The sequence below is a fragment of the Eutrigla gurnardus genome (genome assembly GCF_963514095.1).
Source record: "Eutrigla gurnardus genome assembly, chromosome: 3".
NCBI lineage: Eukaryota > Metazoa > Chordata > Actinopteri > Perciformes > Triglidae > Eutrigla > Eutrigla gurnardus.
In genome coordinates this window covers 32,150,854-32,169,566 of record NC_139917.1, presented here as the reverse complement: position 1 = coordinate 32,169,566, position 18,713 = coordinate 32,150,854, and the positions used below count along the sequence as shown (strand labels likewise).

At 45.1% G+C, this 18,713-nt stretch overlaps 1 protein-coding gene across 1 annotated transcript in view; it reads right to left on the bottom strand.

The window, feature by feature from the left end:
* Positions 1 to 18,713, bottom strand: part of cacna1ab (calcium channel, voltage-dependent, P/Q type, alpha 1A subunit, b) — a gene marked incomplete at its 3' end in the record, with an annotated part of 133,621 nt that overhangs the window by 70,302 nt on the left and 44,606 nt on the right. Inside the window, 6 exon segments of the mRNA XM_084006627.1 lie at positions 2,535 to 2,722; positions 3,959 to 4,111; positions 4,304 to 4,395; positions 13,681 to 13,721; positions 13,723 to 13,821; positions 13,947 to 14,053. Coding sequence (XP_083862753.1) covers positions 2,535 to 2,722; positions 3,959 to 4,111; positions 4,304 to 4,395; positions 13,681 to 13,721; positions 13,723 to 13,821; positions 13,947 to 14,053 — 680 coding nt within the window.

Below are 18,713 nucleotides of genomic sequence, written 5' to 3'. Positions count from 1 at the left end.
ATGGAGAAGGTGGAGGTGGAGAGGCGGGCGCAGCACAGGTAGGCGGCTGCGACGCTGCCGTGTGACCGCAGGCACTCCACGACCGCACGTGAGAGACGGACGGCTTTGAATGTCAATCGCTTGTTTCTCAACTTGCACCCCAAGAGGCGGCCGCAGCACGGGTAGCGTCCACGACACTGTCCTGTGACCGCCATCCAACCATTCAGCCAGACTTTTTTTGGTCCATGTCTAAAAATAAATACACTGGCATGTGATTTTGTTGTTCTGTTTTTGCCAGTGCCATACAGCCACAATGCTTGGGGATATGTGGTATTTTACATATTTGAAAAGAAACTATTGTACTGTCACTTTCATAGAATCTGCTTCTTTATTTTATAAAATATCCAAAACAAATATGGATATCGTTTTTGAATCGTAACATGTGTATCTAGATGCATATCGAACCATTTATCACAAAAAGATGTACAACCCTAGTAGCCCGCCCCCTAAAGCATCCCCTGCTTTCTGGTCTGGTGGACTCTAAATGGACCATAATGTACTAAATGAACATCATGCTGGATTGAAGAAGACTTGAAACTAGAGATTGAGACCATAAACTCATGTTTACAATGTTTACTGAGATAATACATCAAGAGAGAAGTAGGACCATTTTCTCATAGACTTCTATACAACCAGAGAGGAGTCGCCCCCTGGTGGCCAGCAGAGAGAAGTAGGACCATTTTCTCATAGACTTCTATACAACCAGAGAGGAGTCGCCCCCTGGTGGCCAGCAGAGAGAAGTAGGACCATTTTCTCATAGACTTCTATACAACCAGAGAGGAGTCGCCCCCTGGTGGCCAGCAGAGAGAAGTAGGACCATTTTCTCATAGACTTCTATACAACCAGAGAGGAGTCGCCCCCTGGTGGCCAGCAGAGAGAAGTAGGACCATTTTCTTATAGATTTCTATACAATCACTGAGGAGTCGCCCCCTGGTGGCCAGCAGTGAGAAGTAGGCTTATTTTCTCATAGACTTCTATACAACCAGAGAGGAGTCGCCCCCTGGTGGCCAGCAGAAAGAATGACCGATTAAGGCTGGCCTCACTACAAAAGCCTTCGACCATCCTAAACCAAGTTTATTTGAATGGGAATGTCCATTCTACTCCTATTCTATGTCGATGAAGGTGTGACTTTATAACGTGTCCAGCTGGTTTTCTGCACATCAACAGCGACAACATTGACTTCCTTCTTACAACAAACAAACCAAGCTGGTAATCAGATAAATCGGAGTTACTGGAGGACGTCGTGTTTTTGTTAGCCATATAAATGGAACCATCAGCTGATTATTATCTGCTGCCATGCTAGGTCTGATCCTGCTTGGTACAGCTAGTGCAAGCAGCCCGTTCTCTATTAAACTTTCATTGGTTTCCTCCTGACTGCCTGTGTGGAAGTCGGCCTCCATCCATCAGAAAAGATGTTAAATATAGAGTGAGACGGACCAGAATAGAGAGAGTGGAAGAGAGGGAGGTGCAGGGGAGGGAGTCGGAGAGGGAAGGAGGGCAACTCTGAAGGCAGGAAAAGGACAGACGAGAATATAGGATAAAGGAAGTCCAGAGAATAAGAGGGAGAGCAATGGGTGCAATGGAAAATTGACCTTTTTTTTGGACAAATACGGTGTTTTAGATCAAATTACAAACTACTTCATGCCTCATTTAGCTGAATGAATTTCAAGATAATCACACACACCTCAACATCCAGCCGGCACCGCGAGGCCTTCAGGATGCTAAAAAAAACCCATAAAACTCCCTAGAGGAAAAGATAATGTCCTTAAAATAAATCACCAGTAACTTGTCTGTCAAATTTACGGATTTCCTTCAATCGTAAAACTTGTAGATTTACAGGATGTTCTCGGTACCATTTAGAGACACTTCTGTTAAGCCTATGATGGAACATTGCATGGGTTTACAGTATAATCTATGCCATTCACAGACACTTCTTGCACTAAATTACAAAAAAATGACACAAAATAATAAATGACCCTCTCAAACTTGCTTTAGAGTGTGAAAATGAGTTTGTAAAATATTCCTGGTGTATTTGGTAACGTCACACATGTTAACAAAAGCTCAACTCTCCCCAACTGAAGCTTACAACATTGATCGACTACAAAACGTTGGTATTATTATTTTTATTATGGATGGTCAGCTAGCAGTGACATAATTAACAGAGCAATAGAGCACTATATTCACAGATCTACCTGGATAGTGAATGAGGGAGTGATTTCAGACACAACCTTTTTTTGGCCGTCTCCATTTAGCTGCTGGCTTTTAGAACGAATGCAAACGTGCATCTGGCTGCCTGGTCGCTTCTTCCTAAAACGCCAATCTGTTCTTCACCTAAAGCCATGTGAATATGTCTGTTGGGGTCAGTACACTTCAGTCTCTTAAACATTCATGATCAAACTCAACAGACTCTGCTAAGTGCACACTTGCTTGTTGCTAACAGTAGGGACCGTGTTTTTCTGTAAACCAGGTTGGTCTCCCTGGACGGGCTAACTCACGAAGTAAAGCATGTCCGTCCACCCCTCCATGGTGATGCACTGGAAGACGGTGAGTACCGCGAACAGGATGTTATCGAACTGGGTGATGCCGTAGTTGGGTCCGATCCAGTGACCTTCGCACACCGTGCCATTGGGACACAACCGGGACGGCAACGCTGTGCCGCACGGCAACGCGTCCACCACCTCTCCTGATCAAAGAGAGAGAGAGAGAGATCCGCCATTACCACGGATTCATTCTGGATCAGAAAGAAAACATTAAACAAAGATAATTTATCAACCCAAGAAACTGGTGGTGTCGACACACTGGCCAACCTCAACCTTTTATCACAGCAGACAATTTGATCAAAGGTGTTGGCACATGATTTAGTCAGGTATCTCCTGCTGCTGATCCAATAGCGGTTGCCAGGTTGATTCAAATCTAATCGTCACCGGCGATTAGACTCTTCGGATAATTTGTGCTGTGAAAGGATCCATCAGGTGGATCCTCCGGATCAGGAAAGGAAGGCCACGGCATTGGGACACAGTGAGTGTCTATGACGGATCGACCATCTTTCTCCAACGTTATTGGCTGTCAGATATAGCGATGACAAGCTCAGCCATATAAAATATGAAGCAGCATCTTCTGGTGCTCATAGTGAAAAAAACAACATCAAACACATAGATAATAGCCCAAATAGATCATTAAAGCAGAGTGGCTATGCTAGTCTATCATACAACGGTGGTCAGAGTGGTAATTTGTTAAGATATTGTTGTCATAGAAACACTACAGTAACTTGCTAACACGTAGCTAACATTAGCTTTAACATTAACAACTAGTTCGACCCATCATCGTTTTAGTACCCTTGGTGGACAAAAGGAATTTTGGATATTTCTCTGTATTTGGTGTCATATTGGGGCATGATTAGCTTTGGCAGAAGTCTATGGCCTTGACAGAGGTCTATGGCCTTGGCAGAGGTATATGGCCTTGGCAGAGGTCTATGGCCTTGACGGAGGTCTATGGCCTTGACGGAGGTCTATGGCCTTGACGGAGGTCTATGGCCTTGGCGGAGGTCTATGGCCTTGACGGAGGTCTATGGCCTTGGCAGAGGTCTATGGCCTTGGCGGAGGTCTATGGCCTTGACGGAGGTCTATGGCCTTGGCAGAGGTCTATGGCCTTGGCAGAGGTCTATGGCCTTGGCAGAGGTCTATGGCCTTGACGGAGGTCTATGGCCTTGACGGAGGTCTATGGCCTTGGCGGAGGTCTATGGCCTTGACGGAGGTCTATGGCCTGGACGGAGGTCTATGGCCTTGACGGTGATCTATGGCCTTGGCGGAGGTCTATGGCCTTGGCGGAGGTCTATGGCCTTGGCGGAGGTCTATGGCCTTGGCTGAGGATCAGCGCCTCAGAGTCGCCCGTGTGGCTGTTGTTTTTTTTCTTTTCTTACTTGTTACTTTGTCGTAGCAGGTTGTGTGGAACTTTCCCATGTAGAACTCCAGGCCAATGATTGCGAACATGAGGATGGCCACGAACAACAGTAGGCCAATCTGCAGCAGGGGGATCATAGCCTTCATAATGGACTTGAGCACCACCTGCAGGCCTGGAGGACACAATCACACAAGGAATTAATTGGATAATTCATTTCCAGCTTTGAAATCATTGGATTCAGAGAAAGTAACTGTAGTATCTTATTGGCGGGTTTGAGTCTACAAGGAACAACTGTCACTCTGGTTTCAGTAAATACATGAATTAGTTAAATTGAGTGACAATGGGCCCAGAAAGAAACACTTACTGGGAATCCCAGACACCAGTTTGAGTGGTCGTAGCACTCTGACGGCTCGTAGCGTCCTCAGGTCGACCTGAGACCTCACCGACGACAAAATACTGCAGAGAGAAAACAGACGGCAACATCACGTTAATATATATTAAATATTATTGTCTGACAAACTGCTTCAGCACAGAATGCCTGAAATATTGAGCGTGGGATGTTTAGCCTTCTGAGTAAAGACAAATAAACCTTGTAAGTTTCCACTTAGAGATTCACATCTGAAAAAAAAACAACCTGTGAAAAAAGGTTGTACATGGGAGAACAAAAGAAAAAGAAAAACAGTTAAACCATTGCCCACTGAGAATTGACTGAGCCCAACAGATCCTCACCAGGTGGCAACCTCCGCTTCTGGATGTGTGTGTGATGTTAAAAAAAAGAAATGTTATTTATGCTTTCTATCTGTTGAATATTTTATTTTCTGTATGACACTTTCTGTATTCATTTTGACATTTCAACATTCCTCTAAATGAGATTCTGTAAACAGCAGAGATGAGAATCCCAGATGAAGGACGTCGTTCCCCCCGAGAGACGAGAGTGAGAGGAAGAGTGAGCAGATTGAAAGACAGTGATAGTCTGGTCTGTCAAAAGTGTGAGATTTGATGGCTGAGAGAGAAAACCCCGAAGAGAGGGAGGGAGAGTTTCATCTGAGGAGGGAGGGGAGGGTGTTTGGAGAGTGATGACAAGCTTTCACTCCCGGGAAACACCTGGCAGTACACCTGTACAACACACACACACACACACACACACACACACTAGACTTAATATCCTACGTGTTGTCTAGGCTACATGTTAAATTATAATAATTATAATCAAATAAGCAACATTCTATATAGAATGTTGCTTATTTATATATATATATATATATATATATATATATATATATATATATATATATATATATATTTATAAGGTCAATCAGTGGTGTTAGAACGTTAGCTAGCTAAACTCTCTACACGCTACTTCTGCTAACATGCTAATGTCGCTAAGGTTGATCAGTGGTATTAGAACGTTAGCTAGCTTAACTCTCTATATGCTACTTCTGCTAACATGCTTATATCGCTAAGGTTGATCAGTGGTGTTGATCCATCATTGATTTATCGTCAATAAACTTATCAGAAAGATCAGGATGATGTCATCGGTCCAGTCAGTTTGTTTTCATAATCATGATGATGATGATGATGATGATGATGATGATGAAGAATATGACAATTTCACGGGTCACTCGCCACTTTCCCTTTCGCCTAGGTCTCTGCCTCCGTTCATGGCATCACCATGGCGACTAACGATTCCTCTCTCTTCGCCGAGTCTCCACGGTTACCGACCTGCTCTCATTCATAAGTGTTGCCAGGGCAACGCAGCCTCGGCTCATTGATGGAATCTCGGCATTGCCGCAGCAACTGGGATGGGAAGTGGGTCTCCTAGCGATTGATTTTCAACCCCACCGAGCCTCCGCTTCTCCCACCCACACACACACACACAGACACACACACACACACACAAACACACACACACACACAGAGAGACACACACACACTCCGCACATTATCCTTAACTACCCCCTCACACAAGAGGAGCTCATGAGCACGGTGGAAGCCTACAGTACGCACACACAAACTAACTTGCCTTCAATGTAGACACACACACACACACACACACAGAGGGAGAGGGAGAGACTGACCAAACAAGCGTATCCTCTTTACCGCATACAAACACAAACATGGTGTGTGTGTGTGTGTGTGTGTGTGTCTTGGTAACTGAGGCGGTGCAGCAGAGTGCAGGTAGTATGGATGACCCACTTTCTCTGCTGCTCAACGCTGAAGTAGATCCACAACATGCAAACGCACAAACACACAAACGCATAAACACACAAACACACACACATTCAAACGCACACACACATCAGATAGAAGAGTCTGTTCTATATACTGAATATCTATATAGTCCTCTACAAAGTACTCTAATTAGTCCTCTACATAGTCCTCTATGTAGTCCTTTACATAGACCTCTATGTTGTCCTCTACATAGTCCTCTATGCAGTCCTCTATGTAGTCCTTTACATAGACCTCTATGTTGTCCTCTACATAGTCCTCTATGTAGTCCTTTATGCAGTCCTCTACGTAGTCCTCTATGTAGTCCTTTACATAGACCTCAATGTTGTCCTCTACATATTCCTCTATGCAGTCCTCTACGTAGTCCTCTATGTAGTCCTTTATGCAGTCCTCTACGTAGTCCTCTATGTAGTCCTTTACATAGACCTCAATGTTGTCCTCTACATAGTCCTCTATGTAGTCCTTTATGCAGTCCTCTACATAGTCCTCTACGTAGTCCTTTACATAGACCTCTATGTTGTCCTCTACATAGTCCTCTATGTAGTCCTTTATGCAGTCCTCTACATAGTCCTCTACGTAGTCCTCTACATAGTCCTCTATGTTGTCCTCTACATAGGCCTCTACGTAGTCCTCTACACAGTCCTCTACGTAGTCCTCTATGTAGTCCTTTACATAGACCTCTATGTTGTCTTCTACGTAGTCCCCTTCGTAGTCCTCTACATAGCCCTCTACATAGTCCTCTATGTAGTCCTCTACGTAGTCCTCTACACAGTCCTCTACGTAGTCCTCTATGTAGTCCTTTACATAGACCTCAATGTTGTCCTCTACATATTCCTCTATGCAGTCCTCTACGTAGTCCTCTATGTAGTCCTTTACATAGACCTCTATGTTGTCCTCTACATAGTCCTCTATGTAGTCCTTTATGCAGTCCTCTACATAGTCCTCTACGTAGTCCTCTACATAGTCCTCTATGTTGTCCTCTACATAGGCCTCTACGTAGGCCTCTATGTAGTCCTTTACATAGACCTCTATGTTGTCTTCTACGTAGTCCCCTTCGTAGTCCTCTACATAGTCCTCTATGTAGTCCTTTATGCAGTCCTCTACATAGTCCTCTACGTAGTCCTCTACATAGTCCTCTATGTTGTCCTCTACGTAGTCCTCTACACAGTCCTCTACGTAGTCCTCTATGTAGTCCTTTACATAGACCTCTATGTTGTCTTCTACGTAGTCCCCTTCGTAGTCCTCTACATCAGACGAATGATTTAGTGATTTCGAACACAACCACAGTTCAGGCTAGGATAGAAAAAGCTAATAGGCACTTCGGCTTTGGCTTCACTTTTAAGAAGCGACAGTTGCCCTCCTGGTCAAAGGCTACATTCCCGTTATGTAAATATGAATGTATAATTATAATGTAATAATGTACGATGTGTCGCGTGATGAGTGATGAGTGTATGAAAGCATGCTGGGGGGAAAAATAGTAAAAACACACTCACAGCATGCAAGAGACTGGGACAAGATCCAGCCAGTGATGTGATGTGTGTGTGTGTGTGTGTGTGTGTGTGTGTGTGTGTGTGTGTGTGTGTGTGTGTGTGTGTGTGTTGTGTGTGTGTGTGTGTGTGTGTGTGTGTGTTAAGGCTCAGCAGGAGACAGTAAGGGGACAGGAGTTCACACTGTGATGACACACGGCACTCCCACACTATTTCCACACAATACACATATAAACCAAATGCACACACGCACAATATTCCAAGAAGTTAAATGTCCTTAGCTGACCGTTGACAGGTTCATTATTCATAACGTTATTATATCAATGCAAATGTTTAAAAAACAAAAAACAAACCAAAGGTTTCAGATTGCTGATGTTAAATCTGTCAAACCTCAAACACTTCTACTCAAAACGTTTTAACCAGTTTACAGCAAGGAGCAACCTCTAGGTTTGACAAGTGAAGCCGATGCTGAAATGCCTTTAAAGCCGTCATTCTCTCTACCTGCCACCAGGGGGCAACTCCTCTCTGGTTGTATAGAAGTCTATGAGAAAATGGTCCTACTTCTCTCTGCTGGCCACCAGGGGGCGACTCCTCTCTGGTTGTATAGAAGTCTATGAGAAAATGGTCCTACTTCTCTCTTGATGTATTATCTCAGTAAACATTGTAAACATGAGTTTATGGTCTCAATCTCTAGCAGGGGGCGGGGCTTACCTGCTGATTGACAGCCCACAGGGCTGCTGAAGCAACACACTCAGTCTCTACCATCCCCAGCTCCCTGCATGACTCTGCCCTCTGACCCCTTCAGCAACACAAGAAGATTTGTATCCATCGGGGATCAACACGGTTTATATTGTGGGTCTGTTGAGACCCACAAGAGGACTACTGACCGTTATATTGCTGTGGTCGTCTCATCTCCTTGTTGTTTCTGTGTTTGAAGAGATCGTTTCACCATGTATTTTGATGTAGAGGACTACATACAGGACTATGTTGAGGACTACATACCGGACTACATAGAGGACTACGTAGAGGACTACGTAGAGGACTGTGTAGAGGACTATGTAGAAGTCTCCGTCCAGGACTACGTAGAGGACTACATAGAGGACTACGTACAGGACTACGTAGAAGACTACGTAGAGGACTACGTAGAGGGCTAAGTAGAGGACTAAGTAGAGAACATAGTAATGACACAGAGGTCATTCCCTCATATAAGAGCGAAGAAAAGACGCTGTCTTCTCTCCACCTGATCATATAATGAAGTTAAATCAGAAGATGGCAGAAAGAGAGGAAGGAAAGGGGGGGTCAAATAAGGGAGTTGGGGGGGGGGGGGGGGGGTAGAGAGGGAGAGTCCATCAGCTGAGTGCTAGCACTCTGCTGAGATCAGCAATAACCTGCGAGGGAGCAAATGAAGAGAGGGAAAGGAGGGGATGAGGAGGACGGAGAATGTGGTCGGAAAGAGAGTGCAAACTACATCCTGCCGCCGCCGGGAGACGGGAGGGAAAGAGATGTTTGGACGGAAAGAAAAAAGAAAAGTGTGTCTTTGAGATGAAGTGAGAGACGTGATGGTAGAAGCCAGCCAACCCAGGCAGCAGCCTATGAGAAGTGAAGCCAACACTGAAGTGCCATAAACTGTCATTCTCTCTACTGGCCACCAGGGGGACGACTCCTCTGGTTGCGTGGTAATCTATGAGCGAAATTTCCCCCCACTACCCTCGGGCCGGGTCGGGCCAGGCCTTTAAACAAGCGTTTGTGTTTGTTCGTTCGTTTTTTCTTGTTTTTTTTGCTATCATTGCTCTTTTGGCCTAATCTGAGGAGAAGGCTAGGCATAAACATGAAATATTATTGGTTATATGTTTAGCGGAGTAGGTATACATTTATATATAAATGTGTACAAAGTTACACAAAGTAAAAAAAAAAAAAGACACTACACATCATTCATAACTGTTCCGCTCTGTGCAGCTAAATCAAAGAATAAAGGAGTTACGCTAAAGTGCAACATGGAACTTGGAGACATAAAGGATGAATTAAAAACAGGACAATTAACGTTGAGCAAGTCATCAGGAAAGTCCAAGGTACGGGATAATTTCAAGTGACTAGTGGGAGAAGGCGAAAACATACGTGTCGGCTTTGTCCAGTCATATCCTAATCGCAGCACTAACGTAGCCTATAAAATTATTTGTAGCCTATATTTTTGTGACTAAGCTTGGTGCCACTTCCCATGGATATGCACATACAACAGCCTCATGCATTAAAAATAATTGTCGGGTTGAAATCGGGCTCGGGCTCTTAATTACACTTAATGTGTCGAGACGGTCCGGGTTCGGACAGAACGCGCACAGGCTCGGGTAGGGTCGGGCTTGATTTTCGGGGCCCGAACTAAGCTCTAAGCTAACCCCAACAGAACGCTTAATAAGACGTTATTACGCGACCATAAATGCTAACATTCATGAACTGGAAAACACTGACAACACTAGTAGTGACCTGTCAATCAGCAGGTAAGCCCCGCCCCCTAAAGCACCCCCTGCTTTCTGGTCTGGTGGACTCTAAATGGACCATAATGTACTAAATGAACATCATGCTGGATTGAAGAAGACTTGAAACTAGAGATTGAGACCATAAACTCATGTTTACAATGTTTACTGAGATAATACATCAAGAGAGAAGTAGGACCATTTTCTCATAGACTTCTCTACAACCAGAGAGGAGTCGCCCCCTGGTGGCCAGCAGAGAGAAGTAGGACCATTTTCTCATAGACTTCTATACAACCAGAGAGGAGTCGCCCCCTGGTGGCCAGCAGACAGAAGTAGGACCATTTTCTCATAGACTTCTATACAACCAGAGAGGAGTCGCCCCCTGGTGGCCAGCAGAGAGAAGTAGGACCATTTTCTCATAGACTTCCATACAATCAAATAGGAGTTACCCCCTGGTGGCCAGAATGTCAGTTTGAGGCACTTAAGCATCGGCTCCACTCTTCAGAATCAGAAGTTGCCTCCTATTCTACATGAGTGTGTGCTCATGTGCAGCAGTCCACCTGCAGAGTGATGAGCCTGTAAATGACTGCAGAGCAATAATGATAATGGAAGTGATGGCAAAGGGATAATTTTCAGCCAAGTACACTCTCTCTCTCTCTCTCTGACCTCATCTCTCTCTCTCGCTGCTGTACTTCAGGTCTTCACTCCATCAGAGGAGACTGTACTTACAGTAAAACACTGACTCATGGTGGAGATTTCGGGTTTGGTGCCATCGAGTCGGACGCTGCCTCGTCTCCATGGTTGTCTCAAACTATTTTGTGTCTCTATAACAACGTGTTTCGTATAATCCCAGCTCCGGTTTCCTTTAGTCTGGAGTTCTGATGTTATTTGGTAACTCGGTACATGAGACGGGTCTGTCTCTGACCTCCGTCTCTCTAGTCTCTCTAGTCTCTCTCTAGTCTCTACTCTCTGGTCTCTAGTCTCTAGTCTCTACTCTCTAGTCTCTACTCTCTCTAGTCTCTACTCTCTCTAGTTTATACTCTCTCTACACTCTACTCTCTAGTCTCTACCCTCTAGTCTCTACTCGTCTCTACTCTCTAGTCTCTAAACTCTACTCTCTAGTCTCTAGTCTCTACTCTCTACTCTCTCTAGTCTCTAGTCTCTACTCTCTAGTCTCTAAACTCTACTCTATAGGCTCTAGTCTCTCTACTCTCTGGTCTTTAGTCTGTACTCTCTCTAGTCTCTACTCTCTTATCTCTACTCTATAGGCTCTAGTCTCTACTCTCTCTAGTCTCTACTCTCTAAACTCTACTCTATAGGTTCTAGTCTCTACTCTCTCTAGTCTCTACTCTCTAGTCTCTACTCTCTCTAGTCTTTACTCTCTGGTCTCTAGTCTCTACTCTCTAGTCTCTACTCTCTCTAGTCTCTACTCTCTCTAGTCTCTAGTCTCTAGTCTCTACTCTCTGGTCTCTACTCTCTACTCTCTAGTCTCTACTCTCTACTCTCTACTCTCTCTAGTCTCTACTCTCTCTAGTCTCTAGTCTCTACTCTCTCTAGTCTCTACTTTCTAGTCTCTCTAGTCTCTACTCTCTAGTTTCTACTCTCTAGTCTCTACTCTCTCTAGTCTCTACTTTCTAGTCTCTCTAGTCTCTACTCTCTAGTCTCTGTACTCTAGTCTCTACTCTCTAGTCTCTACTCTCTCTAGTCTCTAATCGCTAGTCTCTACTCTCTCTGGTCTCTACTCTCTGGTCTCTAGTATCTACTTTCTAGTCTCTCTAGTCTCTACTCTCTAGTCTCTACTCTCTCTAGTCTCTACTCTCTACTCTCTCTAGTCTATACTCTCTAGTCTCTACTCTCTCTAGTCTCTACTCTCTAGTCTCTACTCTCTCTAGTCTCTAGTCTCTAGTCTCTACTCTCTAGTCTCTCTAGTCTCTACTCTCTAGTCTCTACTCTCTCTACTCTCTACTCTCTTTAGTCTCTACTCTCTAGTCTCTACTCTCTCTAGTCTCTAATCGCTAGTCTCTACTCTCTCTAGTCTCTACTCTCTGGTCTCTAGTATCTACTTTCTAGTCTCTCTAGTCTCTACTCTCTAGTCTCTACTCTCTCTAGTCTCTACTCTCTACTCTCTCTAGTCTCTACTCTCTAGTCTCTACTCTCTCTAGTCTCTACTCTCTAGTTTCTACTCTCTAGTCTCTACTCTCTCTACTCTCTACTCTCTTTAGTCTCTACTCTCTAGTCTCTACTCTCTCTGGTCTCTACTCTCTAGTCTCTACTCTCTCTAGTCTCTACTCTCTCTAGTCTCTAGGCTCTACTCTCTCTAGTCTCTACTGTCTAGTCTCTAGTCTCTACTCTCTCTAGTCTCTAGGCTCTACTCTCTCTAGGCTCTATTCTCTACTCTCTCTAGTCTCTACTCTCTCTAGTCTCTACTCTCTAGTCTCTCTGGTCTCTACCCTCTTTAGTCTCTACTCTCTCTAGTCTCTACTCTCAAGTCTCTCTACTCTCTCTGGTCTCTAGTGAATGAATATGAATATAACTGGTGATCTGAACATGCTGTGTGTGTGTGTGTGTGTGTGTTGCTGCATGTGATCAATCACTCTATGTAACACACACACACACACCCTCTCTCTCCCCCCTCCCCAGTCTCCCTCCTCTCTCTCCATACATCACTCTCCCCTCCTTCCTCTGGTCGTCCTCCTCTCACCCTCCTTCAAGCAAACCATCTTCTTATTCTCTCCCCCCCCCCCCCTCTCTCTCCTGTTTGAGAGGAGGAGGGGGGTTGAGAGACAATGTCACGTGTCCTCTCCTCTCTCCTCCTCTGTCTCTTCCTCTCCTTCCTCCTCTGTCTCTTCCTCTCCTTCCTCCTCTCTCCTCCTTCTTCTCCTCCCAACAATCGACGACATTTAAACGGACAGAGACGGACGCAGGAAACCACTCACAGCCATCACCATGACAACCAACCTGCACTGCCCCCCCCCCCCCCCCCCCATATCTCTCCAAGAAGTGACATTTCACTTTGCCCTGGATGCTGCTCCCTGCAGCGCTGCTGTGATCCAGCCCGGTGTGTGTGTGTGTGTGTGTGTGTGTGTGTGTGTGTGTGTCCTCATTAAAGGAGGCCTGTGACTGAGGGGGCGTGGCCCTGATCACATGAACACCACTCTGTCAAACCAGACCTCTGCTGTGTCAGTGTGTGTTTGAGATCAGAAAAGAGAGGAAGTGCACTCACACACATGTACACATATGTACACACACACACACACACACGTACACACAACACACGTACACACACAGATTCAGAGAGAGTTGAATGTGTGTGTGTGTTATCATACATCTTTTGTTATATTGTTAACATTAAGAATGTTATAAAAACACGTTCTGAATTGAACTAGATTTGCTGTGTGTGTGTGACAGAGAGAGAGTCTCTAGTCGTGATCATGATGTCACATCTCGTCCTGCAGTAGACGGGTTTCACTCACATAAATATCAAATCAAACAACAACAAAGAAGAAGAAGAAATAAAAATAAAGTTGAAATAAAAGTGAAATAAAAGTGAAACTCACCCGGTGAGCACGACCACGAAGTCCATGACGTTCCAGCCGTTCCCTCAGATATGAGCCCTTGTGTAACGCGAAGCCCAGAGCCAGGATCTTGATCCCCGACTCGAAGCAGAAGATGGCAATGAAGTAGGGCTCCGTCTCCTCCTGCAGGGGGCGCCAAGGAGCAGGGGGGGGGGGGGGGGGGGGGAGAGGAGGGTTACAGCAACAACAACAACAAACACAACAAAAGCTTTGTGTATATACAGTGTGTGTGTGTGTGTGTGTGTTACCAGGCGTTCGGACAGAGGCGTCTTGTCTCCGTCGGGGAGGTGCTGCTCCAGAGCCAGGACGATGCAGTTAGCGATGATGGTGGTGAGGATCATCCATTCAAATGGAGTGCAGCTGGAGTTAAGGTCCATGTCACACACACACACCTCAACGTACACACACACACACCTCAACGTACACACACACACACCTCAACGTACACACACACACACCTCAACGTACACACACACACACCTCAACGTACACACACACACACACCTCAACGTACACACACACACACTCCTCAACATTGTAAACAAACACACTCATGCTCTCTGAGTCAAACCGTACAATAAAAGCACACATTTATAAATGACTCGCCAGCTGTCACATTTCCAAAGTTGCATCTCTCAAACACGAAGTCTTGCGTTGTTGTGAGCTCCATGAAAAAGTAGTTCCCCTCTAGCGTCTATTCTCTAAAGGAAATGCCCAAATATGGTCGCTGCTGTTCACCGCAGCAGCAACGACGGAAGTTATTCCATTTAATTTGAAATAAACGTTTGTCAAAGAGTCAAGTTCCTGCACACACATGCAGCCTGGTGGAGCAGCCGGCTTTTCACAGCGCTCCATCCATGTGTTGTGTGTGTGTGTCTGTTGTGTGTGTCCATGCCCTGAGTAAAGGCTGCTGGAGGGGTTAAGATGACTGGATACATCCAGACGTATCAAGCCTGCGCCTAATTGGCCAGTCATTATCCTGTTAGCTTGTACGTGTGTGTGTGTGTGCCTGTGTGTGTGAGTGTGTGGTGGGAGTGCGTGTCTATTGTCGTGTTTACCAGATGCAACGTTGACATTGACACTATGGCCGGAGGACGGCCTCTGTGTGTGTGTGTGTGTGTGTGTGTGTGTGTGTGTGTGTGTGTGTGTGTGTGTGTGTGTGTGAGTGAGTGTGAGTGTGAGTGTGTGTGTGTGTGTGTGAGTGTGTGTGTGAGTGAGGGTGCTGGTTGACGTGACAGGATGAGACAGGTCTGTCAGAGGAGTACACACTAACAAGATGACACTGAACTCCGCTGTCAGATATCCGAAGCTGCAGCTCTGTGAAACCCGAACCAACGACGGGGGTGGGGGGGGCATGAGGCGCAGGCTTCATATATATATATATTAGAAATGCAAATAAATACAACTCAAATATTAATAGAATAATAAAAAAACACAATAACAAAATTAAAATAATAAGTTGTAAGGCTAAAATAGTAAGACAGCAGTAGAATGAGAAAATAAGCATGTAGTAAAAAAGAGAAAACTAGGATAACAAATAAAAAATAGTATCTACTGAGATTGCAGGCAGAAATTGTGGGAAGGAGAGGGCTTGGGGGGGCTAAAAGGGGGGGGGGGGGGTTATAGGCTTTACTTGGGATAAAAGAACAGGATAACTTCTGTTTTATTGCAAAAGTTTGTAGCCATCCCAGATTTGATTTCACCCGAGCACTGGGGAGTACAGTGGGTACTGGGAAGTACAGTACCCACTGTACTGTACTCCCCAGTACAGTGGGTACTGGGGAGTACAGTGGGTACTGGGAAGTACAGTACCCACTGTACTTCCCAGTACCCACTGTACTGTACTCCCCAGTACAGTGGGGAGGTACAGTTGTGTGTCATCTGCATAACAGTGGTAATGAATGTTGTGTTTCTCTAAAATTGAACTCAAAGGAATAAAAGTTTTTTGTGTTGCTAGCGGAGGTTCTAAAGATACCATCATGTGTTGATTTGAAAGGTAATGTCGAAATAAAACGCTGCCCCCTACAGCTTACATTTTGCAGCGCTAATAACAAACATGTTGCTAACAAATGCTTACATTTGCTAACTCGATTTAAGACGTTGCTAACACGATGCTAAAATGTGGCTTACCAGATGTTAAAACGTTGCTAACCCGATGCTAACTCGATTGCTAACACGTTGCTAAAGAGCGGTTAGCTTCTCGTTGCAGGAATCAGAATGTTATTTATTAATTGAAGTTAATAATCACGAACACCAATGTTTGGTTTCTCCCGTCTCACTGTGAGTACGACCTCCCGGAGTGTGTTGCAAATTGATGTACAGCAACCTTGTGTGTGTGTGTGTGTGTGTGTGTGTGTGTGTGTGTGTGTGTGTGTGTGTGTTCAGACTACATGCTACCCTGCTACACCATCTATTATTCAGCAGACACACTCTGCTGGCCGAACAACCTGCTGAAAGCAGGAGGTAACACTCCCTCTCTTCGTGTGTGTGTGTGTGAGTGTGTGAGTGTGTGTGTGTATGTGTGTGTGTGTGTGTGTGTGTGTGTGTATGTGTATGTGTGTCTCTCTCATCCTGGTCCTTCATGTTCAGAGTGGAGAGAAATCGGAAGCAATTAGAGAGCCAAGTTTTTTGGCAGTGGTATTATTGGTGAGCGCTGCGAAAAAATCTGTGTGTGTGTCTCGTTAATTAAAATGGCTTTCTGATGGCCATAAACAAGCCCCGCCCTGCCAAAGATACATACGCAACCCTCAAAATCACATCTAACAGACTTCTGTAGACTCAGAAGTACAGCAGGACCATGGAGGTCACATTAGTCCAGAGACCAGACCAGACTATGTGGAGGAACCAGAGACTGTCTGTGGTCCCCCAGAGGTCTAGATAGTAGCTCACATTAGTCCAGAGACCAGACCAGACTATGTGGAGGAACCAGAGACTGTCTGTGGTCCCCCAGAGGTCTAGATAGTAGCTCACATTAGTCCAGAGACCAGACCAGACTATGTGGAGGAACCAGAGACTGTCTGTGGTCCCCCAGAGGTCTAGATAGTAGCCCACATTAGTCCAGAGACCAGACCAGACTATGTGGAGGAACCAGAGACTGTCTGTGGTCCCCCAGAGGTCTAGATAGTAGCCCACATTAGTCCAGAGACCAGACCAGACTATGTGGAGGAACCAGAGACTGTCTGTGGTCCAAACAACAAGGTCTCTGCTGTATTTATGTCTAGATGACCTTATTTGGAGTGTTGATGGAGCAGCTACAATGTTAGCGTAGCCTAGCACCATCAACCAGACTCCATTCAGAAAACCAGCGTTTTAACAGTAGTTATCTTGTGGTCTTGCAGACAGACCTAACAAAGCATGACTCAGCACTTTTTACTGATCACCATCATGATGGAGTTATTTCAGCATCCTTTTCATCTGGTTATTGATATTAAATCACAGATACATAGTGTATTCTGGTTCCTCCAGCTGTGGTGGACCAGCCTAAAGGGTGGAGACTGAAGCCCTGTGAGTGTGGGGGATGTTACTACCGGGGGACCTCCAGTAATCTGTTATAATTGAGGAGGTCGTCTGTGATCTTAATCCCAGGGGAATCTGTCACATCTGCGATTTGTCAAGTCAAACTTCCACCTTCCATATTTCCCCAAACACAGAGGTCATGTGATGATATTTAGAATAATGTAACTATCTGCAGGTGAGTGTCATCAGCAGGTTGTCATGTCGACGCTGCATGTCTGCATCGATACGACAGGAAGTTAGTTTCCACACAGACGATGGTGATCGGCCTATCAGACGGCAGGAGCTTTGATATTTTCATGCTGTGTCCTGCAGCTGTGGAGACAACCTAGTTTCATCTTCTCTCCTCCCACCTCCCTCTCCTGATCCTCCCTCCCCTTCCTCCTCCTCCTCTTCCTCCATCCATCTCTTCCCTGGAAGTCGCCTTCTCTTCTTATTCAGCCATCTTGCCTCCTCCTCCTCCTCCTCCTCTACCTCCACTTCCCCTCCTCCCTCCTCTCCTCCATGTACCTCTAAATATAGACATGGAAGATAAAAGGGTGCGTCTCCCTCTCTCCCTCTCTCCCTCTCATAATAAATTATATTACTATTATTTTAATATTCTCAAATGTACTGGAAGCCAGCGTTATGATTTCAACACGGTTGTTAATATTTACTTTACTAAGTTTTAACTTGAGCTTTTGGACCACAGACTGTACAGAAGAAGTGGCCGTCGTCATGGCGACGCCACCCACCAGCTTTAAAGTCTCCAGTTCGGTATTTTGGTGGAGTTCAAACTTTGTCGTTAATGAGGTCAGCGTCCATGACGACACACACACGCACACACACACAAGTTAACGACCAAATTATTCACAAAGAACACGCACACACACAAGCACACAGTGACACATGCAGCATCTTTCATGATGCAACTCAAAGAAAGAGTCATCTCTTGGGTGTGACAGCTGTGCACACACACACGCACACGCACACGCACACGCACACGCACACGCACACACACACACACACACACACACACACACACACACACACACACACACACACACACACACACACAGTTATTATAGTACTCGATCCGTACTTCTGGTTTAAACCGCCCACTTCAAAATGACAAAAAGGCCACAAAAATAAATGTCCTCTTAATCCAGCGGAGTAAGTGAATTATGAGATTATAGATTAGATTAGAGTGGAGCAGATTTTAATTACCCACGCCATGGGAACCGGGACATTTGTGGCAGCAAAGAATAGAAGAAGAATATTCTCCACAAAACAGATAAGAAAACACGAATAACATGAAAATAAATGAATGACAAATAATAAAATATGGAAATGTGGCAACAAAAGAGAGGAACATCAGATGTGAGCAGGTCGACCATCATCCTCTTCTCTTTCTACACTTTATTATTAAATGTTATTAAATTGGGAAAAGACGTAGAAATCAGAAGAGGGAGAAGAAAAGAAAAAAGGGATGGGTGAAGGAAGGAAAGAAGGAAGGAAAGAAG